Source organism: Balaenoptera borealis (genome assembly GCF_965194805.1).
Source record: "Balaenoptera borealis genome assembly, chromosome: 5".
Classification (NCBI taxonomy): Eukaryota; Metazoa; Chordata; class Mammalia; order Artiodactyla; family Balaenopteridae; genus Balaenoptera; species Balaenoptera borealis.
Window position 1 is genome coordinate 145,356,819 of NC_138862.1, and position 27,566 is coordinate 145,384,384.

General features: G+C 52.1%; 1 protein-coding gene across 5 annotated transcripts in view; it reads left to right on the plus strand.

The window, feature by feature from the left end:
- RARB (retinoic acid receptor beta) overlaps nt 1-27,566 on the plus strand; it is a 675,515-nt gene that overhangs the window by 629,232 nt on the left and 18,717 nt on the right. For all 5 annotated transcript variants that reach the window (XM_082392788.1, XM_082392790.1, XM_082392792.1 and 2 more), the window contains 2 exons: nt 19,989-20,149; nt 27,296-27,472. In XM_082392788.1, the coding sequence (XP_082248914.1) occupies nt 19,989-20,149; nt 27,296-27,472 (338 nt within the window). The remainder of the gene's footprint in view (nt 1-19,988; nt 20,150-27,295; nt 27,473-27,566) is intronic.

Here is a 27,566-nt window from a genome sequence, read left to right on the forward strand (position 1 = left end):
TCTCCCACCTTTGCATTTCGAAGCCAAGGGCAAGGAGCAGTGGATATTTTCTCACTGAGCATTTCTGGTACCCGGGGTCGTCCGGTCATGATTCGGGCGCGTCCCGGGAAGGCGTGCAGGGTGGGGTCTGTCAGTGCGGGGCGCCGTCGGAGTCTGCAGTACCCGTGTGGAGTCAGTTCCCCGCTGTGTGCTTTGCCCCCCTCACCGTGGTCTTGCGCCCTCACCCGACTGTCCCGTGGACTCGGGGACTCAGGTTCCCTGTGGCATCCCCGGTACCTGGATCAGGGCCTGACACCCAGAGCTGGTGGTCACGGCTCAGGAACTGCCAGTAGCAGGAGTCCAGATGTGTCGAGTTCCAGGTTGCTGCGTCTGCTTCAGATTCAGCTGATTCCTAAAGTCAGGAACGGGAAGAAACAAGCCCAGAGGGGTCAGGGGCTCGCCATCACCTCCCATGGCCACCGTTCCCATCAGCAGACTTTCCCTGAGACCCTGTCTCCAGACAGTCACGTCTCCTGAGCCGGGACCCAGAGAGCCAGCTGCCCACTGCACACACTGGACCATGCCCTGGGGGGCACAGGCCCTCCCCCATCGTGCAACTCGGCCCTGCCCGCTGCCTGGCGCCCAGGACCCTTCACAGGGGCCCACCCCATGGCCCCTCTTCTCTCACTGAGAGCTCCTAGCAACCACATGAGTGATGTCTCCACCCAATCATTTCTTCACCATGGACAGAGCTGCCCTTCTAAAAGGCAGCTCTGGTCCTGTTGCTGCCACTGCGCCCCCGGTGAACCTAAACCCCAAGTCTCCTTGGCAAGGTTCGCCGGCCACAGGAGCTGCGGTCCAGCCTGAGCCTGGAACTCAGCCCCGGCCCTATTCTCTGCAGAACTTCAAAGCTGCCCTGTTGCTTCCACCCAGGGTTTCAAACCTGCCCTGTCTTCTGCCGGGAAAGCCCTCCCACCTCCCCACCTGTGGTCACCTAAACCCTCGTCCTGCTCCTGCTCTGGGTCTCCACGTAGACAGTGCCTACGTGAGTGTGTTAACCTTCCGGGGAGCGCTTGACAAGTGGCAGTTGCAGACTCTCTGGGAAATCCATGCAGCCTTTTTCTGTTTGTAAACATGGGTGGTTTCCCGGATGTCTGTAACAGGTCTGATTCTAGAAAGACAAGTTTTCAAGGGCCTGGACCCAAGTTTATTTCCTGGGTTGGTGTTTGAAGGGCTTTCCCTGGCCGCCTCTTAACCCTCCCCGCCCTCTGGCCTGGCTTCCATCCTATATTGCTCTGCTATAAATGTTCTCTTGAAAGTCACCACTTTCTCAGTCGCCGGACCGTGAACTTTGCTCCCTCTCCGTTCTTTCTGACTCTCGGCTCCACTGGACACTCGGCCAGGCTTCTGCTGCGTCTCCGAATCCTTGTCTCCGTCGGTCGCTGTGATTCTGAATCACCCCAGCTTTCCTGCCCTCTGGCCCTCTGCTCTATCACAGCCCCCTCCTCCCCTTCCCACCAGCTACAGGCCACACCCACAGAGCAGTTCCGCCTCCGCTTTTCCTCTCCTCTGTCACCCTCCCCTGCTCATCCCGGCTCCTGACCCCGACGGTCATCGGGGAGGTTCTGATTCCTGAGCCTCTGCGGCCTCTGGGATGGCTGCCTGATTCCTCACTCACCTCCCCTTAAGCCAAGCTCATCATTTTCCTGCCCAGTGCTCGATTCCCTGTTCCATCCCAGCTACCTTAATTCTCTCCTCTTTGCCGTACCGTCGTCATCCGGGTGCCACAGTGAAAATCTCCCCGTGACCTCTATGAGTCTCCTTCTCGCCATCCTCCAGCCATTACCAGGTCCTGCGATTTCCCTCCCGGTGCCCCCCTGAACATCCTGCCTTCTTTCTCTTTCCATGTATCAATCCAGTCTTTCCTCCCCACCTGTCCCCAGTCTCCACTTTTCCCTCTAGTCACACCAGCCGCCCTGCTCTCCTACAGACACGAGGTGGTCATTCCTGGAAGGATGTCCTCATGTCCCCCACGTTAAGAAGGTTCTTCCTACCCTTTAAAGGCCTTCGCAGAGCTAACTTCCTCGCGCGGCTGTGTCGTGTCCAGCCCTGAGGCCTCGGTCCACACCGTTCTCTTCATCTGGATTGTCTCCCTAACCCTCCAAGGCCTGTCCGTATGGACTGTTTGTTCAGCATCCCTTCGGGAGGCTCTGTGCACTGGACACCCGGGTGACTGAGCCTCACACACACTCCTGGGGGGCGCACAGCTCCAGAACCCTCCCTGGAGGGGTTGTCATGATGCCCACACGCTGAGTCGTCAGCTCCTGCATCTGTGGGACTAAGTACCGTCTTAAAACCTACTCCTTAGATTTTGTATTCCTGTTGTTTAAACATCTCTCTTCTGGCATCTAGCTCACTGAATGATGGTTTTTGTTTAGGTGACTCTATCTTTTACTAGAATGTGAGTCTTTTGAAATGATACCCTTTCACTCTTGTTTCTTGAACACCTATCACAGTGTCAGGTACAGTGTAAGTACTCAATAGCTATTTGAACAGATAGAGAAATAAATGAATGGATGGGTGGACAGATAGATAGATGGACAGATGGATGAATGGACAGATAAATTGATGAAATAATGGACAAATGGATGGATATGCCAATGGACAGATCAATGGAGGAAAGATGGGACATACGGATGGATGGATGGATGGATGGATGGATGGAAGGGTGGACAGATGGATGGATGTAGGAAAAAACCTGCTGTTAAGACTGAAGCGGTTATCCTCACACCCATTATAACAATTCCTTTAAAAATAACCTTGAGAGCTAAGCCAGCCTTTAAAACACTAACAATAAGTTTAAATTTATCCATCATTATTAGGAAAGGAGGTTATGGTTAATTGACTAATCATATCCGATAGTGGGCTAGCATACATCTTATACATGGACCGCTGATTCTCTAAAAGTTAAAATTAATAGAATGCATTTAGAACAAAAGCAATACTGAACAATGTACTTCCTTTGTGATTCTGAAAACCCTTAGAAACCTTAGTGTTTGCAGGACCCCAGTGAGAATCACTGAGGGGTGTACAGGCTGGCATAAACCTTTCAAAGGCCTTAAAGTCTGAGTTCTTCATTTAAACTAATATGTAAAATCAACACCCACACACTCACATGTAGACCATTTCTGTAATGATTTGGATTTCTAAAATGTATTTGACAATATGCAGGAGCTTCTGTATATTAATATCCTAAATACGGTATTTGGCCAACATCGGGCAGACTCGCAGACCATTTGTCTGTCTCCCGGACAAGATTCATCGAGTGTGGCAAGCAATATCTAAAAAGTTGGATCCCAAGGAAGTGAACATGGTCACGTCTGTTTGCTAAGCCAACTTCACGTGGAAAGTCCTGCCATAAGAATGAACCCACTGAAGGTTTAACAACTGTCCGGTTTACCTCTCTCCATTTTCCCCTAATCGCTAGTGATGTAGCCCCAGGTGGATCACTGATCTTGCCGTTGGTAAAAATTCTTTCTTCTCCCTCATTTTCTCCCTCCTTCCTCTACTTCTTTCCTTCTTTACTTTATTCCTGTCTACTTATCCTGCTGTCTTAGCATTTCACGTTTCAAAGCAGTCCATGTACAGCAAACCCTTAGAATCTACATTACCTATCATGTGCATTTTATTTATTGAGGGAGAAACCATGCTTTATTTGACTCAGAATCTTCAGTAGCTACAGGACTCAATAAATGTTTGGTGAATAAGCAAATCGGTGTAGGACTCCCACTGGTTTCGTACCATTACACTGTGTTGCATTTATTTACATGTCTAAATATATATTACGAATCCTGTGTATTATGGAAAAATTCATTTCTCCGTTTTTCAGATGGGAAACTGAGGCTCAGGAACATTAAGAGACCGCCCTGAGTTTGCACAGTTAGTAAATGATGGGCTGAAATTTGGGCCTTTGGACTTTTACCCCAATGTCATCCCACTTTTCCAGGGTACCTTTCATGTTATTTAAGACCCGTGGGGAACAAGGGTCTTCATTAATTCCATACTTTATGTGTGTTGTCAATAGCCAAGCCATGGAAACAACCTAAGTATCAATCAACAGAGGAATGGATAAAGAAGATGTGGTACATATATACAATGGACTATTACTCAGCCATAAAAAAGAATGAAATAATGCCATGTGCAGCAACATGGATGGACCTAGAGATTATCATACTAAGTGAAGTAAGTCAGAAAGAGAAAGACAAATACCATATGACATATGTGGAATCTAAAGTGTGATACAAATGAACCTATCTATGAACTGGAAACAGAATCATGGACACAGAGAACAGACCTGTGGTTGCCAAGGCGGAGGGGGGGTGGGGGAGTGATAGATTGGGAGCTTGGGATTAGCAGATGCAAACTATTATATATAGGATGGATAAACAACAAGGTCCTACTGTATAGCACAGGGAACTATATTCAATATCCTGGATTAAACGATAATGGAAAAGAATATTTTAAGAAAGAAAAAATATATATATTTATAACTGAATCACTTTGCTGTATAGCAGTAATTAACACAACATTGTAAATCAACTATACTTCAATTAAAAAATACATAAATGATTTGTTTAAAAAAAATTACAATCTTGTAAAGTTTTAGTGCAGTATCAAGAATATCCACAATTGGGGCTTCCTTGGTGGCGCAGTGGTTGAGAATCTGCCTGCCAATGCAGGGGACACGGGTTCGAGCCCTGGTCTGGGAAGATCCCACATGCCGTGGAGCAACTGGGCCTGTGAGCCACAATTACTGAGCCTGTGCGTCTGGAGCCTGTGCTCCGCAACAAGAGAGGCCGCGATAGTGAGAGGCCCGCGCACCGCGATGAAGAGTGGCCCCTGCTTGCCACAACTAGAGAAAGCCCTCGCACAGAAACGAAGACCCAACACAGCCATAGGTAAATAAATAAATAATTAATTAATTTAAAAATTAAAAAAAAAAAAGAATATCCACAATTATTTGCTAAGTCTATTAAAATACACCTCCTTTTTCTTTCATATATTCCATGAAAAGAACACATTACAAGAGACTAAATGCAGAGGCAGATACGAAAACCTAGCTGACTTCTAGTAAACTAGAAATTAGGGAGAAAAAAAAATTATGTGTTGTAACAGATGCGGGCAGGATTTTGAACCTTGAATTGAAGGAATGACAAATTATTTTCTTTTTTGCCTTAATTGCCGAATAAACGCAACCACTGATTCGGATATATCATGCGTGAAAGAGCACGTGGGCGTGTGCTACTGCTGTGTAACCCATCCTTTACACAGACTGTATCTGTTAGCTATCGCTGTGTAACAAACCACCCCAAAGCTCAGTGGCTTGAAACAGTAAGCATTTATTATTGCTTACAAAACCATGGATCAGCAGGGTGGAACTTCTGGGCTCACTGGGCCCTCTCATAAGTCTGTGGTCAGCTGCAGCATGGGTGGCAGTACTGCCCATCTTGCCTGAGTGCTCTCCCAGGTTCAGGGCTAGGCTGGCTCTAGGTTGATCTAGGAACCTCTTGGCTGGGCTGCTGATCTCTCCTCCTCCAGCAGGCTAGCCCGGGCTTGTTCCCACACAGGGGTGATGCTCTAAGAGGGACCAGCACAGGATCTCTCTGGGCCTAGGCTGGCACAACATGACTACCACTGGTTTCTGTTGGTGAGAGTGCATCACAGGCCAGCCCAGATACAGCAGTTGGGGAGCAGTCTCCACCTTCGGACGGAGGAGCTGGGGCATCACAGTGCAGAGGGCGTCCACAGGTGGAGCACTGGGGCATCATTTTTTTTTTTTTTAATTTATTTATTTTTGGCTGTGTTGGGTCTTCGTTTCTGTGCGAGGGTTTTCTCTAGTTGTGGCAAGTGGGGGCCACTCTTCATCGCAGTGCACGGGGCTCTCACTATCGCGGCCTCTCCCGCTGCGGAGCACAGGCTCCAGACACGCAGGCTCAGCAATTGTGGCTCACGGGCCCAGCCGCTCCATGGCATGTGGGATCCTCCCAGCCCAGGGCTTGAACCCGTGTCCCCTGCATTGGCAGGTGGACATCATTTTTTTTTAACATCTTTATTGGAGTGTAATTGCTTGACAATGGTGTGTTAGTTTCTGCTGTATAACAAAGTGAATCAGCTATACATCTACATATATCCCCATATCTCCTCCCTCTTGTGTCTCCCTCCCACCCTCCCTATCGCACCCCTCTAGATGGTCACAAAGCACCGAGCTGATCTCCCTGTGCTATGCGGCTGCTTCCCACTAGCTATCTATTTGACATTTGGTAGTGTATGTATGTCCATGCCACTCTCTCACTTCGTCCCAGCTTACCCTTCCCCCTCCCCGTGTCCTCAAGTCCATTCTCTACATCTGCATCTTTATTCCTGTCCTGCCCCTAGGTTCTTCAGAAACATTTTTTTTGGGGGATTCCATATGTATGTGTTAGCATATGGTATTTGTTTTTCTCTTTCTGACTTACTTCACTCTGTATGACAGACTCTAGGTCCATCCACCTCACTACAAATAACTCAATTTAGGTTCTTTTTCAGGCTGAGTAATATTCCATTGTATGTATGTGCCACATCTTCTTTATCCATTCATCTGTCGATGGACACTTAGGTTGCTTCCATGTCCTGGTTATTGTAAATAGAACTGCAATGAACATTGTGGTACATGACTCTTTTTAAATTATGGTTTTCTCAGGGTATATGCTCAGTAGTGGGATTACTGGGTCATATGGTAGTTCTATTTTTTGTTTTTTAAGAAACCTCCATACTGTTCTCCATAGTGGCTGTATCAATTTACATTCCCACCAACAGTGCAGGAGAGTTCCCTTTTCTCCACACTCTGTCTGCACTGGGGCATCTTTAGGTGAGCAGCCCTTCCTGGCACTGCACTCCTGCTGCCCGGTTCTGAGGGCTTGTCGAGGGGTCCTGCGCCCCCAGGGGAATCACTGAGGCCGTGTCTCAGAACTTTCTCCAAGCTAAGTGCCTCATTTCTATTTTTTTAAAATTAATTAATTAATTAATTAATTTATTTATTTATTTATTTATTTTTGGCCACGTTGGGTCTTCTTTGCTGCGTGCGGGCTTTCTCTAGTTGTGGCGAGCAGGGCCTACTCTTTGTTGCTGTGCGTGGGCTTCTCATTGCGGTGGCTTCTCTTGTTGCAGAGCATGAGCTCTAGGCGTGTGGGCTTCAGTAGTTGTGGCATGTGGGCTCAGTAGTTGTGGCTCACAGGCTCTAGAGCGCAGGCTCAGTAGTTGTGGCACACGGGCTTAGTTGCTCAGCGGCATGTGGGATCTTCCCGGACCAGGGCTCGAACCCGTGTCCCCTGCATTGGCAGGCAGATTCTTAACCACTGTGCCACCAGGGAAGTCCCCTCATTTCTATTTTAAGAAATGTTTTAAAAGGGAAAACAGGAGAATGTCAACGAGAACTGCAATTCATTTTCTGAAAATTAATTGGGTTTAGAGGACCATAGGAGTGAAAACTTTGGCTGCTAGAATTGTTCTTTTTTTTTCATTGGAGTATAGTTGATTTACAATGTTGTGTTAGCTTCTGCTCTACAGCAAAGTGAATCCATTATACATATACATATATCCACTCTTTTTAAGATTCTATTCCCATATAGGTCATTACATAGTATTGAGTAGAGTTCCCTGTGCTATACAGTAGGTCCTTATTAGTTATCTATTTTATATACAGCAGTGTGTATATGTCAAGCCCAGTCTCCCAATTTATCCCTCCCCCTCCCTTATCCCCTGGTAACCATAAGTTTGTTTTCTACATCTGTGACTCTGTTTCTGTTTTGTAAATAAGTTCATTTGTACCCTTTTCTTAGATTGCACATATAAGCAATATCATATGATATTTTTCTTTCTGTGTCTGACTTAGTATGACAATCTCTAGGTCTATCCATGTTGCTGCAAATGGCATTATTTCATTCTTTTTTATGGTTGAGTAGTATTCCATTGTATATATGTACCACATCTTCTTTATCCATTCCTCTGTGGATGGACATTTAGATTGCTTCCATGTCCTGGCTATTGTAAATAGTGCTGCAGTGAACATTGGGGTGCGTGTATTTTTTTCGGTTATAGTTTCCTCTAGGTATATGCCCCTGAGTGGGATTGCTGGATCATATGGTAGTTCTATTTTTAGTTTTTAAAGGAACCTCCATACTGTTCTCCATAGTGACTGCACCAATTTACATTCCCACCAACAGTGTAGGAGGGTTCCCTTTTCTCCACACCCTCTACAGCATTTATTGTTTGTAGATTTTTTTGATGATGGCCATTCTGACCCATGTGAGGTGATACCTCATTGTAGTTTTGATTTGCATTTCTGTAATAATTAGTGATGTTGAGCATCTTTTCATGTGCTTTTTGGCCGTTTGTATGTCTTCTTTGGAGAAATGTCTATTCAGATCTTCCACCCATTTTTTTTTTTTTTTTATTGGAAATGTCTTCCTGTTTTTAATATTTATTTATTTATTTATTTGGTTGCACCAGGTCTTATTTATTTATTTATTTTTATATTTATTTTTGGCTGTGTTGGGTCTTCGTTTCTGTGCGAGGGCCTTCTCCAGTTGCAGCAAGCGGGGGCCACTCTTCATCACGGTGCGCGGGCCTCTCACTGTCGCGGCCTCTCTTGTTGCGGAGCACAAGCTCCAGACGCGCAGGCTCAGTAGTTGTGGCTCACGGGCCCAGTTGCTCTGCGGCATGTGGGATCTTCCCAGACCAGGGCTCGAACCCGTGTCCCCTGCATTAGCAGGCAGATTCTCAACCACTGCGCCACCAGGGAAGCCCCCACCCATTTTTTGATTGGGTTTTTTGTTTTGTTTTGTTTTTGATATTGAGCTGCATGAGCTGTTAGTATATTTTTATATTTTGGAGATTAATCCCTTGTCGGTTGCTTCATTTGCAAATATTTTCTCCCATTCTGAAGGTTGTCTTTTTATTTTGTTTATGGTTTCCTTTGCTGTGCAAACCTTTTAAGTTTAATTAGATCCCATTTGTTTATTTTTGTTTTTATTTTCATTACTCTAGGAGATGGGTCAAAAAAGATCTTGCTGCAATTTATGTCAAAGAGTGTTCTGCCTATGTTTTTCTCTTAGAGTTTTATAGTATCCGGCCTTTCATTTAGGTCTTTAATCCACTTTGAGTTTGTTTTTGTGTATGGTGTTAGGGAGTGTTCTAATTTCATTCTTTTACACGTAGCTGTCCAGTTTTCCCAGCACCACTTATTGAAGGGGCTGTCTTTTCTCCATTGTATACTCCTGCCTCCTTTATCAAAGATAAGGTGACCATAGGTGCTTGGGTTTATCTCTGGGCTTTCTATTTTGTTCCATTGATCTACATTTCTGTTTTTGTGCCAGTACCATACTGTCTTGATTACTGTAGCTTTGTAGTATAGTCTGAAGTACCAGGGTCTGATTCTTCCAGCTCCTTTTTCTTTCTCAAGATTGCTTTGGCTATTTGGGGTCTTTTGTGTTTCCATACAAATCTTCATGGAGATTGTTGTTTAAGATATGACAGCCTGTAACTTGCTGTGAAGAATGTATGTGACACAGAGCAGGATACAGGCTCATCTGAAACAGTCCGCTGGGAAATTTCTTTTTGTTATTTGGAGCCCCCCGCCCCACCTCACCATCAGATACTGCTTTGAATGAAGTCTTTGTCTTCATGAAAAAAATCTAAAGGATTATACCAACACCTCTGCTCAGTCATGTCACTCTGGATACATGGCCCTTATTTTAAGGCTCTAGATTCCTGACTCAGACTGGCTGCAGTTTTACCAAGTCAAAAAGACCCGCTAAACAGCCTCTCCAACACACAAGGGCAGGTTGAGCTCTGCAGAGAGCGAACTTCAGCTTATATAATAAAGCATGTCCTGCCCATGAAAATGGTTTATGGAAGTGGGGACTGAACTCTCCTTTTCTAGGCTGGCGGTTTTTACAGACGAGGTGAGTTGATCATGCAGTGGATGTGAGTTTACTCCTGATTAAAAAGCAAATGGGGGACTTCCCTGGTGGCACAGTGGTTAAGGCTCCGCACTCCTGATGTAGAGAGCCCGGGTTCGATCCCTGGTCAGGGAACTAGATCCTACATGCATGCCGCAACTAAGGAGTTGGTGAGCCACAACTAAGGAGCCTGCCGACTGCAACTAAGAAGCACACCTGCTGCAACCAAGACCCGGTGCAACCAAATAAATAAAATAAATACTAAAACAAAAAGGCAAAGGACCACAGCCTCGGTGTCTTCAGTTTCCATTTTTTAGCATCTAGTTTCATAGCATCAGTAAAGTCCTTCATCTCAGCCCTGATCATGCTGGATGACTCTGCCACAGACAGAGCCAGGGAAACAGCACCTCCAGTGGACAGATTTCATGAGAGCCATCCTTTGCCAGGGCCCCTTGCTGCCAGAGGCCATGAGCAGAGAAGGACCACGGGTGGTGGAAGAAGGCATCCCAGAGGCCGCCTGCACTTTCTCGGCTGCTCATAACCAAGCGCTTACTTTTATGCATTAGGCAGGAGTGTTTGTCTCCAGAGTTAAACTTAGGATATTTCCTATAGTTCATCCAAGACTCTTCTCCAAAGGAAAGGATTTGCCCCTTGTAGCAGAGCCTCTAAACTCCAAGTCTCCCTGCAAGAATGCCCACCGCCCTGGGCCTGCTGAAGATAAATGCAGCTGCACCAGGCTGCCCCCGCCAGCCCCGACAGAGGAGGAAAGTGTTTGGGATTATGAGACAGAAGGAACGCAGTTCCCTCGAGAGGAGATCACATCTCCATAAGTAAAAGCAGCCAGTGAGAGGAAAGTGTGTTTAAAATCATTTGGAAAGTTTTGTTAGTAGGATATACCACTTTAACTAAAAGAAGTATTTGGCCTTTGTACATTCTGATATTTGGGGATTTTCTGTAAGTGCTTGGAATAACTTGAAGAAGCTGAGCTAGGCTGGTCGATCCTAGTTAAACTCTCAGCATGCTGTGTCCAGACTATTACCCCCAAGACTTGCATATTTAATATTCTCTAAAAATTCTAAGTATGCTCCCTTGCTCGGTCACCACAAGTGCCATGCCGTTCCTTACACTTTGCGTTTGTGCTGGGCCCACATCACCCTCTGAAATCCCTGCACATAGGCTGCCACGTGGCAGACTAGAGCGGTCCCTGGAGGATGCTATTTTGACCTCCATTTCAAAACCCCAAAATCAAGGTCCAAGCACAGGGGCTGAATTCATTTAACAGACTCTCATGGGTGCCCTGCCCTCAGCCTGGTCCAGAAGGCGTGTGTCTTGGTAGCAGTGGAGAAAACTTAGCTGCAGCCTCACTCACTAACCTCCTTTCTCTGTGTATTTGTTCAAATTTCTATGCGTGCCTCCATGGCTATTGCTGAATCGGGAGAAAGACGCAGTCTCCACCGCTCAGGGGATTCTGACATTAGGGCTGTTTTACTCACCCCAACCCACACAAGGTCACAGTGGGACCTGCTCTGTTAATTGCTTGAGTCCCAACCGCAAATCCTGAAATTACGGGAAAGTGTTTCTCTACTAGTTACAGATCCACCTGCCTTCAAGTTCACGTATATAATTAGTTCAGAAAATGATGTTTAAACTAAGATGAAACTACATCTGTATGTTAGTTAGAGACCCTCCCCTACTCACGGCAAGCAGATAGCTCTCATCACCGACTGTGGTCCATTATTCTTACAGTTAGTAAGGATGTGAAGAGTCAAGTTGAAGGAATTCCAGACTTTAATATTCAAACAAGAATAAATAGACCATTATGCTTCCTTTGCTAGACTGACTATAGAGAATTTTAATGGACAAAATCACTGTTGATTGTATTTTCCTTTCCTTTTCTTTTTTTTTTTTTTTGATGTGAAAGAATTTCTAGTGAAACGTTGTTTCATCTCTTCCTGAATCTAAGTGAAGTTTCTGACTTCCGCATGTTTCCTGCATTACATTTTTATTGTGTGCATAGGAATCAATATTCCAGATACGTGCACAAGCACACACATTGAAATGAACATGACTTCATTTATTTTCATGATTAGACATTCAAAAAAAAGTACTTGGGTGTCTGCTTTCATATTCATAGGTCGAGATCCGTACATCAGAGGTATTTGTATAAGTGACACTTTTATTACGTTCATTTCATTTGCAATATGATAGTGGATCATAAATATGTTACTTTTATGCCACCAAATCTGATTTGTGGCACTTAGCCCTCACAAGGAGAATACTTGATATCTTCTGAAGCACCTTTCGTCCAAGAAGCGCTTTGCAGACACGGGGCCGGGCTCTACCAGGTGCGTCCATCACACTCGTGAGCCTTTGCACGCCCCCCGCTTTATCGGCCGCACTGCTGGGGCCGAGAGTGGCCATGAGTCCCTTGCAGGCCCGGAGCTGATGATGAGACCTTTAATTTCTGCAAGAAAGAGGCTCAGGTGAGCTGCACCCAGGCCCTGATGGCCGACAGAGCTCCACATCCGCCACACGCTCACCCTTCACCACAGGCCAGGCGATGTATCAAGCCCTGGGGACGCAGACACAAGTAAAATATGGCCCTTGCCTTCCTGACGCTCACAGACTAGGAGGGGAGGGCTGTGTGGAAGAGGAATTGCCCCCCTACCCCGTGATGGGGCGCTGATGCAGAGGTGACAGTAGGGGCCCTCCTCCTGTCCCACCCCAGCCCTCCCAGGGATGCACCGTGCCTGAAAGCAGTTGTCAAACCCCCAGGCACGTCGCAGGACTGGGCACGTGCCAGCCAGTTGCAATCGGGGTGAAAGAAGAGACCACCCCTCACACATCGCAGGCGGCCTTCAGGGCTGAGCACCTCCCACCCCAGACTTGCAGAGAAGAGCATCGTGGGCTCCCCGCCTACCAGCCCATCCCTCCATCCCTCCCCCATCCCTCCCTCCCCTTTCTCCAGCATCAGTTCCCGATCCTGGACCACCCGCTGCCCCTTACACACACACACGTGCACACACACGTGCACACACGCAGTGCTCCTGCAGCCTCCTTCACGACACTCACCACATCGTGGCGTCACATATGAGTGCGACAGACACGGCTGAGGGCCCCGGAGCCAGGTTTTCTGAGCTCAAAGTTCATGCCACATCACTTACAGGAGGGGGCAGGTTACTTACTTTTCTGTGCCTCAGTTTTCTCATGTGCAAAATGCGCATAATAATGATACTTCCCTGTCAGGCGGCTGTGAGCGTTGAATGACCTAATATGAATAAATGGCTTCACCGAGTGCCCAGAGCTGCTGGGGAAGCTGTATTAGCCTTTTCAGTCTTATCATAATTAACACTTTAGGGACTTCCCTGGAGGTCCAGTGGTTAGGACACAGAGCTTTCACTGCCGTGGCATGGGTTCAATCCCTGGTTGGGAAATTAAGATCCAGCAGGCCGTGCGGCGTGGCCAAAACAAAACAACCCACAAAAAACAAAAAACAAAAAGCCACTCTAGTACTAGAGTCTCAGGACCTGTAGTAATAGTGAGGCCAACAGTCCTATCACTGTCACTGCTATCACATGATTCATGTCTGTCTCCCACCGTGAGTGAGCCCCGAGGCAGCAGGAGCCGGCTGTGTGGTCTCCACTCCGTCCCCTCGGCACATGGCACAGAGTAGAGGCTCACAAAACACTTGGTGAATGAATGAACGGACAAAGCAATGGTGCACCTGCTCACGTGGTGCCGCTACCAGCCGCCTTCTCTGAAAGCATCATTGCCACTTACAGCCACGGACCCACAGCGCTGCCCACAGGTCCAGCCATGTCCACATGGAGGGGCCTCCATCCTCCTTCCTGTGTGACTAGCGCACAGAAGCTTCACAGGAGACTCACCCTTCCCACCCAGCCCACCGTCCATCGAGGAGGGAGGCTGTGAGAGGGGCCGGCAACTCCGGGGTGGGGAGCGGTCAGATCCCCGGGCCCTGCAGCAACTGTGGGTGGCCTCCTGCCCTGCACTGGAGCCCTGCCTGGGGGCGAGCTCCTGCCCCGCCCTGGCAGCTGCGGACATGAGTCCCCCGAGACAGGACGGAGACGCCTCCCCAGCCCTGCACCGCTTCCTCCCTGGCACAGGGAGGGCCCTGTGATGGTCTCCTCTCTGACCTGGATGCCGCAGCCCAGCAGGCAGGCAGCAGAGCTACTACCCAGGAGCTTGGCCTGGCCTCACCGTCTCAGCTCCAGGCTCACCCCTGCCCTTCCTTTGCCATGCTGAGGAGTACAGTGATCAAGCCTCCATGTGCCAGGGTCCCATCCCAGCTCCATCCTTTCTGTTTGTGTGACCTTGGGCAGATTCTTAACCATTCTGCGACTCAGTGTTCTCATCTGTACAATGGGGATAATGGTACCTACCCCGTAGGTTCTTCATGAGGGTCAAATGAGTTTATTTATAAAAAAGCACTTAGAATAGTGACGGGATATAGAAGGCATCCCTTATTCTGGACGTTCTGGCAGCCGTCCGCCCGCCTGGCCCAGATACCACGTCTGTGCTCCACAGCACTTCAAAACCATTGAGCAAAGCAAAACGCTGAAGCCAATGTTTAGAGAATCCATCCATCAACTTAGGAGCCTCTACATAATTGGGGTGTTATCGCCCACAGGGTGGCTGCAATTCGCAGTTGCCGAGGAGTCTGCGACAGTCCCGGGAATCCTCTGGTGATGGAGACAGTTGGGGGCTGGGGACTTTCCTTTGGGGGGGGCGGGAGCCGTCTGGAAGGGAGCATGAGGTTACGCGCTAGTCCTCTGGCAACCGGTCAGCCGCTGAGAGTGCCCCAAGCTTGGGCCCCGGAGCACAACAGACGGAGCTCTGGCTTTGCAAATGAGGAGTGCCCCCGACCCGGTGCCCTGCGGCGCTCACCGAGGCCCCCTTCCCACCTCACCTCTGCCTTCTGCCTGGGTGCAGATGCTCAGTGGTGGCAGCTCACGGAACATAACCCTCTAGAGCTGCGGTTGCTCCTCTGCGTTCATTTTCCCGGCGGCAGTGGGTGATGCTTAGGGGCGCTGGGGACGGACCGCAGGTGCTGTGTGTGCCCCTGTCTTTGCTGTTGTGTGTCTTCCGCTGAAATCTTGACGGCTTTCAGACAGGGTGACCTTGGGCCTCGGGTTTCTAGAGTGTAGACATGGAATTGTAATGCCCACCACTCGTGGTTCACTGTGGAATTTAGTGAGCAAGAAGCCTTCAGTTACGTGCCGGGGGCGCTGGCCCTCGCTGGGAGGTCGGCGAGCCGCGTTGCCGCCGCGGGGGACTCAAGCGGTCCGGGTGCCATCGTGCTCAAAGCAGGTCCAGGTGTTGGTGTGGCCTCCCCCCGGGGCTTTGGGTTTTTGTGGTGGTTCTTGTTGTTTTAAGATACAATTCACGTAGCATAATATGAATCCCTTTAAAGTATACAGTCCAGTGGCTTGCAATATATTCACACGGTTGTACGGCCATCGCCGCTGTCTAATTCTGGAATATTTTCATCTCCCCAGAAGGAACCCTGGGCCCAACTGCAGTCGCTTTCCGTCCGCTCACTCCCACCCCAGCCTTTGGCAACCACCGACCTGCTTTCTGTCTATGAAGTAGCTTATCGTGAACATCTCATAAGAATAGAACCATACAATACGTGGCCTTTTGTGACTTGCTTTTTGCACTGACATCATGTTGTCAAGGTTCATCCATGTTGTAACATGTATCTGAATTCCATTCCTTTTTGTGGCCAATAATATTCCACTGTCTGGATAGACCAGTTTTGTTCCTCTGTTCATCAGTGGATGGGCACGTGGGCTGTTTCCACTTCTGGGCTGTTCAGAATCACGCTGCTCTGAACGTTTGTGTGCAGGTTTGCATAGATCGTACGTTTAAGTTTGTGAGGACCTGCCAAACTGTTCTCCTCGGGGCTCTGTTTCAGAAGGACCATCTTGCTCAGACAGGACTTTAGTGTTAGCTGAAGGAGAGGGTTCTCGGCAGGGCCAGGAGGGGGCAGGGGGGCTGGCAACCTGCCCTCAGAGCCACGGTGCTCACAAGGCCTCGGGCCGCGGCCTCCCCGTCGAACACAGATGCCCACTGCCTTGGGCTTGTCTCCCCTGTGCTGACCGTGTTCTCTGCGTTCTCCCCACTTTATTTTTTTTTATTTATCTTATTGAAGTGTAGTTGATTTACACTGTTGTTACTTTCTGCTGTACAGCAAAGTGATATATATATATATATATATATATATATATATATATATATATATATTCTTTTTTTTTTTTTTTTAATTTGGACCGCTGCCCGTCCGGGGCTGGGGCGCGGCCCGGAGGCCCCGGCGTCTCTCCGACCGCAGCTCCTCCCCGGCTGGGGCGCCACGCGGGCCGGTCAGGCGGAGAGCGGGGCATGGAAGTGTGGGGTCCCGACACGACCCCCAGGGCCCGGGGACAAGAGAAGGTTAACCAAACCCTCCGCGTCCCTGCCACCCTATATATTCTTTTTTATATTCTTTTCCATTATGGTTTATCACAGGATATTGAATATAGTTCCCTGTGCTATACAGTAGGACCTTGCTGTTTATCCATTCTCTATATAATTGCCTCTGCTAATCCCAAACTCCCAGTCCTTCCCTCCCCTAACCCCCTCTTCCTTGGCAACCACCAGTCTGTTCTCTATGTCCATGAGTCCACTTCCGTTTTGTAGATAGGTTCATTTGTGTCATATTTTAGATTCCACATATAAGTGATATTATATGGTATTTGTCTTTCTCTGACTTACTTCACTCAGTATGATAATCTCTAAGTCCATCCATGTTGCTGCAAATGGCATTATTTCATTCTTTTTATGGCTGAGTAATATTCCGTTGTATATATGTACCACATCTTCTTTATCCGTTCCTCTGTGGATGGACATTTAGGTTGCTTCCATGTCTTGGCTATTGTAAATAGTGCTGCTGTGAACATAGGGGTGCATGTATCTTTTCAAACTAGTTTTCTCCGAATATATTCCCAGGAGTAGGATTGCTGGATCATATGGCAACACTATTTTTAGTTTTTTGAGGAACCTCCATCCTGTTTTCCATGGTGGCTGTACGACTTTACATTCCCGCCAACAGCGTTAGAGGGTTCCCCTTTCTCCACACCCTCTCCAGCATTTGTTATTTGTAGACTTTTTGATGATGTGTAAGTCTGATTAGGTCCCATTTGTTTATTTTTGCTTTTATTTCTATTGCCTTGGAAGACTGAACTAAGAAAACATTGGCATGGTTTATGTCAGAGAATATTTTGCCTATGTTTTCTTCTAGGAGTTTTATGATGTCCTGTCTTATGTTTAAGTCTTTAAGCCATTTTTTATTTTTTGCAATATATGTTTTATTTATTTATTTTTGGCTGCATTGGATCTTCGTTGCTGTGTGCGGGCTTTCTCTAGTCGCAGTGAGCGGGGTCTACTCTTCATTGCAGTCCGCAGGCTTCTCATTGCAGTGGCTTCTCTTGTTATGGAGCACGGGCTCTAGGCGCACAGGCTTCAGTAGTTGTGGTGCACGGGCTTAGTTGCTCTGCGGCATGTGGGATCTTCCTGGACTGGGGCTCGAATCCATGTCCCCTGCATTGGTACACGGATTCTTAACCACTGTGCCACCAAGGAAGTCCCCGTTAAGCCATTTTGAGTTTATTTTCGTGTATGGTGTGAGGGTGTCTTCTAACTTCATTGATTTACATGCGGCTGTCCAACTTTCCCAGCACCACTTGCTGAAGAGACTGTCTTTTCTCCACTGTACATTAGTGCCTCCTTTGTTGAAGATTAATTGTCCATAGGTGTGTGGGTTTATTTCTGGGCTGTCTGTTCTGTTCCATTGATCCATATATCTGTTTTTGTGCCAATACCACACTGTTTTGATTAATGTAACTTTGTAGTATTGTCTGAAGTCTGGGAGGGTTATGCCTCCTGCTTTGTTCTTTTTCCTCAGGACTGTGTTGGTGATTCTGGGTCTTCTGTGGTTCCATATAAATTTTAGGATTATTCTAGTTCTGTGAAAAAGGTCATGCGTAATTTGATAGGGATCACATTAAATCTGTAGATTGCTTTGGGTGGTATGGCCATTTTAACAATATTAATTCTTCCAATCCAAGAGCATGGGATATATTTCCATTTCTTTGAATCATCTTCAATTTCCTTTATTAATGTTTTATAGTTCTCAGCATATAAGTCTTTCACCACCTTGGTCAGGTTTATTCCTAAGTATTTTTTTTTAATTTCTTGGATGTGATTTCAAAAGGGATTTTTTTTTTTTTTTTTTTTACTTTTGCATTCTCCTTGCTTTAAACCATGCTGCCCTCACCTGTGTCCTGCACCTGCGGGAGTAGTTTGGGCACACAGCTAGCCTTCCTGTGAGGCTGAGATACCTCAAGCTGTCTTTATGCACTCGTCCTAGTCCTGGAAATGTTCTGAGCCAAAGAACAGTGTCATTTCCGAGTCCTGGAGAAGAAAATCACCTGCACAGGTTTTCTTGTCACGTGCGTCCACTTGGTTACAAACAAGCAAGTGGACGTGAGGAAGGGTCGTGCCAGCTGTGTAGTCATGGGCACATCCCTTAGCCTCTCTGAGGCTTCGTTTCTTTGTCTGTAAAATGGGTTTAAAATTGCCTACCTGGGAAGGGGATGAATTGCACTGTAGACACGGCTCCCAGTACGATGCTGAAGATACTCAGAAATACCCTCCCCACTGCAGGTGTGAGGCGCTTATACGGACCACGGGGTTTTTCAGTACCACTCACCCCCCTCCCTTTTCCCTCCCTCCCCATCTCTTTCCTTTCACCTTTTCTCCTCTCCCTGCGCCTGTGCCTTGCTTTTACTCTGCCCTCAGCTCCTGCCCCAGGCGGCCTTGTGGTCCTCACGGTGTGGACCCAGACCCAGGAACCTGCCAGCTCTCAGATCGCCCGGGGCTCTCAGGAAGGACCAGGCCGAATCCTCTTAGAGCGGATCAGATCATGCCCTGGGTCATTTGCAGCACAGACTCCCAGGTCAGGGTGGTGGCAGACACAGCAGGCAGTGTCCAGCCTGGCAACCCTGGTTCCCCGGGCAGTGTGGGTTGCAAGACCTAGTTTTATCTGTCAGCCTCTCTGGGTCCCAGGTTCCTTCCCCAGGAGACCCTTGCCAGAGCCAGAGCTCTGAGTGCCCCTCGAATCTGGGTCATCTGAGAGGCTATGCTATGGGACGACCACCCAGCACAGAGGCCAAGACCATGCCCATGAGGTCCAGGGCCAGACAAAGTGTGGGGATGAGGGCTGCAGGCAGATAAAGGATGAATGAATGGACAGCTTTCCAGGCTGAGGGCTCATGATGCACTGATTATTACTTTTTAAAACTATAAGTAATAAAAGACTGTATGACTAATACAGAAAGTTTAGGAAGCAGAAAAACATGAAGGGACAACACCCCAAATCCCATCCCCTTGGAGATGAATTTCTTCGAAAGTGCCAGTTAAGGGAATTCCCTGGCGGTCCAGTGATTAGGACTCTGTGCTCTCACTGCTGAGGGCCCAGGTTCGATCCCTCGTGGGGGAACTAAGATCCCACAAGCTGTGGCCAAAAAAAAAAAAAAAGGTGCCAGTTAATTCAGAAAACTGAAAAGCAAAAAAATGAACCAAAAGGCCCAGCTAGGAATCCCTGGCTCCATTCTGGGACGTGTCTCCCAGGAAAAAGGCGTTTCCCTGGAGCGCCTTTCAGGCCATCCCCTCTGGAACTGCGGGGCACCTGCTCGGAAAAATTCTTCCAGGAACGAGTCCAGATAGAAAGTTCCCTCGGAACAAACAGGCTCCAGGCCCTCTGGGTGAGCTGAGCTCTCCTTAGGAGCCGGCCGGCGGCTGCAGCGCAAACAAGTCCCCCGGCAGCCACCCCCTCGCCTCGGGAGATGCGCTGGTCGGACCTCCTCCCCCCGACCCCCATCCCTTCCCAGGCAGCATCGGGTAGCGCAGCCCTGGCCACGAGTGACCCTGGTCTGTCTACTCTCTCGTCTGCAGCGGTCAGGAATGACAGAAACAAGAAAAAGAAGGAGCCTTCGAAGCAGGAATGCACGGAGAGCTACGAAATGACGGCCGAGCTGGACGACCTCACGGAGAAGATCCGGAAAGCCCACCAGGAAACCTTCCCCTCGCTCTGCCAGCTGGGCAAGTACACCACGGTGAGAGGCCCCGCCCACCCCGCCCCGCAGCGCACGCGCACTCGCACTCGCGCGCGCACGCAGACGCACGTGCGCACGCTCCCCTCCTGGAGCCTGGCGTGCCGGGGCCGAGGAAGGAGACGGTGTTGCCGGTCCTCTGAACCGGGGTCGCAGCCGCCGCTGAGTAGGGAGGGCGTTTCCTCCCGCTCGGTCAGCACGCACACGTTGGGCACGTGCGAGGCTCCGGGCCAGGGTGAGTGAGACGTGGCTGCTCCTCGCGGGGACCCACAGCCGCGGGAAGGGGCCGAGGAGGGCCAGGGAGGCGGCCGGGAGTCCTGGCGGCGGACGCCGGTGCAGAGCCCAGCGGGGACGGAGGGCCGGGCTGAGCCTTTCACGGTCCCCGCTCCAGCTGGAAGAGCCCGCCTGGGGGACTGGGGCCTCCCCCGCCCAGGGTCTGGCTCCACACAAGGTCTCGGGGGGGGGGGGCTGGGAAAGCGAAGGGGGACCGACCTGGGAGGTCCCCCTCTGCTCGCTGTGCTCCCCTGGGAGTGGCCTCGCTGAGGGAGAAGTGAAGAGGAGGCGGTGGGGGGCAGGTGGGGTCAGAAGGCGGGAGGCCTTGTCGGCTGGTCTGGATGTGCTGGTGCGGATGTCTTTAGGTCCTTGAATTTTTTAGTGGCTTTTGCATGTGTTTTGTGCGCTGACGTGTATTCCCAGCACGTGGCACGTAATAGGCGCTCAATAATATTTGTCGACTGAATGAGTGAGTGCCACTGGAATGTTGTTCTGGCCTCTTCAGTGGCTCACGTTGCCCGCCTAACATGCTGGTAGACGCGCTTTTTAAAAATCCAAGTATTGCAGCGTTTGCTGGTTTGATTGACTGAGACGTGCTAGAAAAAGAATAGTAGGGAAGGTCATGGGGATAAAAAGGTGAAATGATGATGCGGGCGGGGGCGAAGAACAGCAAGTGGTGCACGGTGGGTGGCACCAGCTTCTAAAGAGCTGGCGCTGGGCTTAGCCGCAAGTCCCCTGGATGAGCTGCCCGGAGAAGAAGAACCTAGAGCTTGCTCCCCAGTCCTCCGCCAGCTTACAAAGCACCTGGCAGCCATTAAACAGCAGGTTCTGATTCAGCAGGTGTGGGCGGGCGTTGCTCACAGGCTCCCAGGTGCTGCTGGTCTGCAGACCACACTCTGAGTAGCAAAGGCCACGAGCGTACTTCGAGTAGCGAGGCCCAGGACGATTTTCTGGGCCCCCAGGCCCTGGTGTCAGGGACAGGGAGAGACGCTGGCCAGTCTGCGAAGCTGCCGACCTGTCCTGCTGTTGACTCAGCGGACGAGTCCCCCTTGCGCACAGGGGCACCATCCAGCCCAGAGCAGACACAGGACGGGGCGGCATCGGGAGCCTTGAGGTCGGCCTGCGAGGGGAGGCAGGCCCGGAGACCTGGGTGGCGGGTGATGCCGTGAGTCAGGAGCAGGGGTGCTAGGAATGAATGTGGTTTAAATCCTGCTCTGCCGCCAACCAGCCGTGCGACCGTGTGCACGTTACTTCACTTCCCTCGGCCTCGTTTTTGAATCTCAGTCTGAAGTGGTGGAGAGAAGTCGACAGTTTGTGATCAGGTGTGTTTATTGTTGTTACGGTCATCATTATTACAGCCAGTACGCACTGAGCGTTTCCTCCGTACCAGGGGCCGTGCTAAGTACTCTCGCTGTGTGAATTCTTTTGACTCCTTACGGAGCCAACGCGAGGCGGGTGCAGCGCCCCGTATGACAGAGGAATAAGTCACTTTCCCCACGCCCCGTAGCCAGCGGGTGTCCTTGGACGTGGTCAGTCTGACTCCGGGGCAGGTCTTCTAACCCCACACGGCACACCGTGTCTCAGGAGGGTGGGTGACAAGGCAGGGTGGAGACGGGGGACACCAGGCATCTAGCTAGGAGGACGGGGCTGTTACCCAGGGATAAATCAACTTTCCCTCCAGAAGACAGACTAAAAGAGAACAGTCCCAGCAGGGAGGGCTTCCTGGAGATGGAAACTTGTAAGCCAGGTCCTGCGGTGAGAGACAACCCGTGGGGTCATTTGCTGCCCCCCTGGGGCCCCGGCCCTCTTCCCCGGGTTGGGGTGTCAGGGTGGCCTCGTCCGTGCCCCAGACTCTGCCTCACCTGGTCACCAGGTGAAGTGGCCACCACTCTGGTCTGGAGGAGGGCAGGGCAAACACAAGTACACACGCCCTGGTGCGACCTGGGACCAAAGCACCCCCTCGGGACCGTCGTCCCTCTGCGGGTCAGCACAGCCAGGGACTCTGGTCGGCCTCTCTGGGCCCTTCCCCACCTTCCCTCCCCCAGGCCTCCTGGCGGAATCCGAGAGCCTGTCCTCTCCTTCTGGATTCTCTTTGTGCCCGAGGTCTGATTTCACCTGCTTCCAGGCCAGTGGGGCCGCTGCCCTGCCTCTGTCAGGGCCCTGCCGACATCCCGCATCCCTGTGGCTCATTCTGCAGCCCCACGACGCTGCCTCGAGGCTTTTTGCGCCTGTGGGGCAGCGTGGTTGACACGGGGGCAGAGGGGGGCGGAGGGGGGCGGGGTCGACACTCCTGGGAGCAGCCCCGGCCCGACGGTTCCCAAAGCTCCCCAACAAGGTGGAGCCCCGGTGCCCCCGGCCCTCCCCCACTCCTCTCCCAGTGCTTCCCAGGATCTCTGCCCACATAAGCTGCTTGCGTTGGAATGCTAGTCTCAGCGTCTGCTCCCAGCCCCAGGCGGGGCTTCACCGAGAGCCACCAGCGCCCCTTCCCTGCCCCCTCGGTCCCCAGTGAGGGCCCTGAGTCCTAAGCGCTAGGCAGGGACTTTGTGCGCCTCTTTGGATCCAGCAGGGAAAGTGGCCGCACACGTGCCATCTCCGGGGGACGACCCCTGACCACGGGGCGGCCTGGCGCCCTGCAGGCGCTGCTCCTCCCTCCAGCCCTTCTCTCTGTGCACAGATCAAGCTCTGTTTTTATCGTAAGCAACTTGCAGTCCTTTCGGGAAGTAGGCGCAGGTGTAAATAAAGAGCAGCAGCCGTGAGGCATCCTTTGCAGGCACTTGGCCATGGGGCGAGCGCTTTCCATAAGGGGCTTGCCGACGGGCAGCTGCTTCCACTGCGAGGGGACTTCGGTGCCTTTGCCCGGCTGGCATCCCTGTCAGGTGGCTTTGGAATAAGTGGGCAGGGAGCAGTTAGAAAGGCAGCTAGCTGCCCGCCTACGGATCCTTGAAGGAGTAGCTGCTTTTTCTTCCTGATGAGGGTCGATTTGGGACCCTGGTCAGGACCCAGGAAGCCAGCACCCACCCTCCGCGCCTGGGCCTGGGGGGGGGACAGGGTGCTTGCTCACCTGCAGGCTCAGCGCCGGGCTCCTTGGCGAGGCTTCTGACCAGTGAGCTTCCTGAAAAGCAAGGGGCCAAGGGGGGGACTCTGGGGACCAGGGTGGGCTGCGGATGATGCGCTCTCAAAGAGTACACAGCCCAGCCCTGGGGTGTTTGCTCTGCTTCCGCAGCGACCGCGACCCTGGCATCCAGGCTTTAGGGCTTCCCAGGCCCAGGTTCAGATCTTGCCTGTGCTGCGTGGGAGCTCCGTGACCTTGGAGTCCTCGTTGGAGCCCCGCTCCTCATCTGTGTAACGGGAGTCGGAGCTGTGACTCCCTCGTGGGGCTGCCGGGGAGGGTGGATGAGGGAAACGTCCAGCGCGCCTTGTACTGTTTCTGGCCCAGAGACATACGGAACGCACAGGTCCCCTCCTCCTGACTATGTATGAGTGCTGTGACGTTTTTGGGAGCCACACGCCCGGTCCTGGCAGCGTAAGTGTGGCTGGGACAGCAAGGCAGTCTCCCGGGGGCACGGCCCCGCCTGGGCTGTCTGCTCCCGCTTCCCGCCGTGTGCGGCTGTTCAGCCCCTCGCAGGCCCTGCGGGACCCGGGCTGCCCTCCGAGGGCTCGGGAGGTGGGGCTGTGGAGACGTGAGGAGCCCTTACTCCACCAGGAGAAGGACCGCCCACAGGATCAGGAAGCCACCCCGAATCTAGCATGTGGAGCGCTGGACACCATCTTGCAGCTGGGGCCCCCAGGCCACACCCCGCCCTCCACCAAGGCCCCTGCATTCGGAGACCACCCGGCTGTCCGGAGGGGCCCCTCCGGCTCCTGTCCCGGCCCAGGCATCTTAGGCGGGGTGGGGAGGGGTCCAGGAGCACCCCTGCAACATTAGCTTCAGGGAAGTCCTGCACCGTCTCCCTCGCTTCTAGCCAGACGTCCGGGAAACACTTGGGGGCCCTCAGAGCCCCGCCCCCTGCCCCGTCCCTGGCTCTCCCCCTCAGTGGCAGGGCGGTTGCCACATGGTTAGAAGCGTCCGGGTCTCAGTCCCACGTGGCGTGTGCGTTGGGGCCTGTGTGTGTCGTCCTCCTGCGGATGGACCTGCCCAGCTGGTAGTTGGCGTGTGTCTGTGGACCGCGGATGCCGGCCCGCGCGTCACGTCCTCTTCCGGGCGATGCCGAGCATCTTTCAGCCTCTGCGGTTTCTCGCCAGGGGACAGGCTTCCGCAGACACAGTTCAGGCCGTGCGGTGCCCCGTGCAGTGGGCCCAGGGCCGCAGCACGAGCTGCCTCTGCGCTGGCCGGTGGGCAGTGACGCAGCTGCCAGGTGAGGGCATCCTGAGAACTAGAGGGAGTTCGCCATAAAGCTTAGAACAGGGCCTGGCTCCCGGTGAGCCCCAGAGGAGGGCTTCTTCCATGGGAAGCGTGCCCAGTGGAGAAGTGGGCCGTGGACGCCGGCAGCATTCTACAGGTGGAGCTTGAAAGGACATCAGCTTCTCAGGACGGCCGGGGGGCAGAGACTCCGGACCCGGGCCCCCGGGTGTTCCAGCCACCCCGGGAACCTTAGCTCCTCGTTCCCTTTAAGACTTTCTGTGTTTCCTCCTCGGCTGAGAAGGGGGACAAGCAGCCCTGGCTGAAGCACTGTAGCGCCTGCAGCTGCCGCAGACGGGCGGAAAGACACCGCGATGCCACCTCCATTTATGGGCCTCGCTCCGGAAGTACCGCCGGTCAGAGAAGCAGCAGAGACGCGCACGGAGGCGGGAAGGGGTCCGTTCGCTTGACCAAGATGGCCCTTTAGCTGGATCTCATGGTGGGGTTGGGCTTCGCCGCTGCTCGGGGGGCCGGGGGGCCTGGGGGGAGAGGCAGCGGCCACCTCTGCCCCTCTGCTGTGGTTCCGCTCCCCTGAGCTGCCGGCGAGGCCCCTCCCAGCCTGGGCCTTTCCCTTTCTCCCCCTCCCCTGGTTTCGGGATCGGCCCCCACCCAGCGCCCCCCTAACCGCCTCCACTCCCCGCAGACGGGCCGAGCTGTGCGCTGTCTGCGCGGGAGGATAGCGTATAAGCCATTTTAAAGCTCATGCCGCGTGAGTCCAGCAACCGGAACGATAAGACGCCGGGTTATTCTGTGTCTTCTCAGCTGCCTCTTTCCTTCAGTTTGCATGGTGGTGGGTTAGATTCACATGCCGTTGAGACGGCTGTGCGTTACTTTTAACAGGAGGATGGCGGGCCCGGTGCGTGATGACGTCTCCTCGTACGAGGCTGGCGGAGGCTCCGTTCCCACGTGCTGGGCCGGGCAGCGGGTGGGCGCTGTGGTGAGATGACTTCCTGCTGTCCGCTCACCTCTGTGCCCTTCCCCTCCCGCGTCGTCTTCCCACAAACCAGGCGAGCCGACGATTACGTGCAATTACAGACCCAGTGGCCGCACGCTTGGCCTCAAGCTCCTCCGGGTGCGCCGTGTCCCCAGGTCCTTGGGGACGGATGGGGGGAAGTGACGGGCGGGACGCTGGCCCTTCCCGCAGGAGCGCCACGGGGCGGCCAGCCTCCACCTGTGTTAGGGCCTCTGTGCCACCCCGTATGCAAACTTCCCTTTCCAGCTTCCCCGCCGACCTTAACAACACAGCTCATTTTACAGACTCCGTGGGTGTGTCCCCGGGTGTCAGGGGCCCAAGCGCCAGCCTCGACCTTGCCAGTTGCTGCACGTCCGGCTCCCCCGGGGCCGCCAGAGGCCGCGGCCCAGGGCAGCCTCGTCCTCGTGTGGTGGTGGCCCTGAGACATCCTACACGAGCATAGACTCATGGAAGCCTCATTCACTCACTCATTCACTCAACAAACGTTTTGAGCCCCTGCTGTGTACCGGCCGCCGTTCTGGACACTGAGGACGTGGCAGTGACAGTGAGGCAGGAAGTAAACGAGAGTGTGCGTCGGGGGCTGAGGCCTGGGACCGCAGAGCAGGTATAGAGTCCACAGAGCAGTCGGGCCGGGGCTCAAGTTTGCCCAGCCGGGAAGGAATGAGGGGTGTGTCTGCGGGCAGAGCAGGCCGTGGGACAGCAGGGCCTGTGGAACCGGGGGAGACGCGAGAGAGCGGGCCGGCCTTGCAGGCCGTGGGGAGGACTTTGCCTTTCCGTCTGAGTGAGGTGAGAGATCGCTGCAGATTTTGAGCAGCACAGTGACTTGCTCTGACTTGTGTTTTTAAAGGATCCCTTTATTCCTCTGGTAAAGGAACAGACCGTGAGGAGGTCAGGGTAGAGTGAGGGAGACCCGTGAGGAGCTAATCCAGGCGGGAGGCGATGGTGGCCGTGGAGGTGGCCCCCTTCTCTACGTCGTGACAGCTCTTTGGTGGAGAACGTGAAGCTCTCACACCTAAAGCATCTCAAGCTGTAACTGAACGTTAGTTAGAATTCTTCCTGTTGCAGGTGATAGAAACCAAACTCAAACCGACTCAGACTAAAAACTAAAATCCTGGTGTGGGTCAGGCGTGGCTGGATCCAGCATCTCCGGAAGGGCCTCTCCTCCCACGGTTCGTCTCGGCTTTCCTGAGTCGGGTAGAGCCACTAGTCCATCAGGGTTACACAGCGGTGGCTCCTCCGCCTACCGTTTACTTCATTTACTAGCGGGAGTGATTGCCGAAGAGAGATTCCCACATCTCTTACTCGATTATCCAGCGGTACAGGGATAAGATTTTGAGCATTTTTAAAAAATGACGCTAAGCTGAAAGGTCAACTCTCCCCCACCTTCCGGAGGCTCCCTGTGAAGAGTGAATTGTCCTCACGTTTGATGGGAAACGTGTTCGGTTCTCTGCCTTCCGCTCGGCTTCCTGCAACTACCCCTGACGGTGTTTTCTCTCCCTCGTAGAATTCCAGTGCCGACCATCGAGTCCGACTGGACCTGGGCCTCTGGGACAAATTCAGTGAACTGGCTACCAAGTGCATTATTAAGATCGTGGAGTTTGCTAAACGTCTGCCCGGCTTCACCGGCTTGACCATCGCAGACCAAATCACCCTGCTGAAGGCAGCCTGTTTGGACATCCTGGTACGTGGCCTGAGCCCGCCATCGGGGTGGGCAGGGAGGAGGGGTTGAGGCACTCCGGGTCCCTAGCCTCTCCTGCTGCTGCCCGATGGCCAGA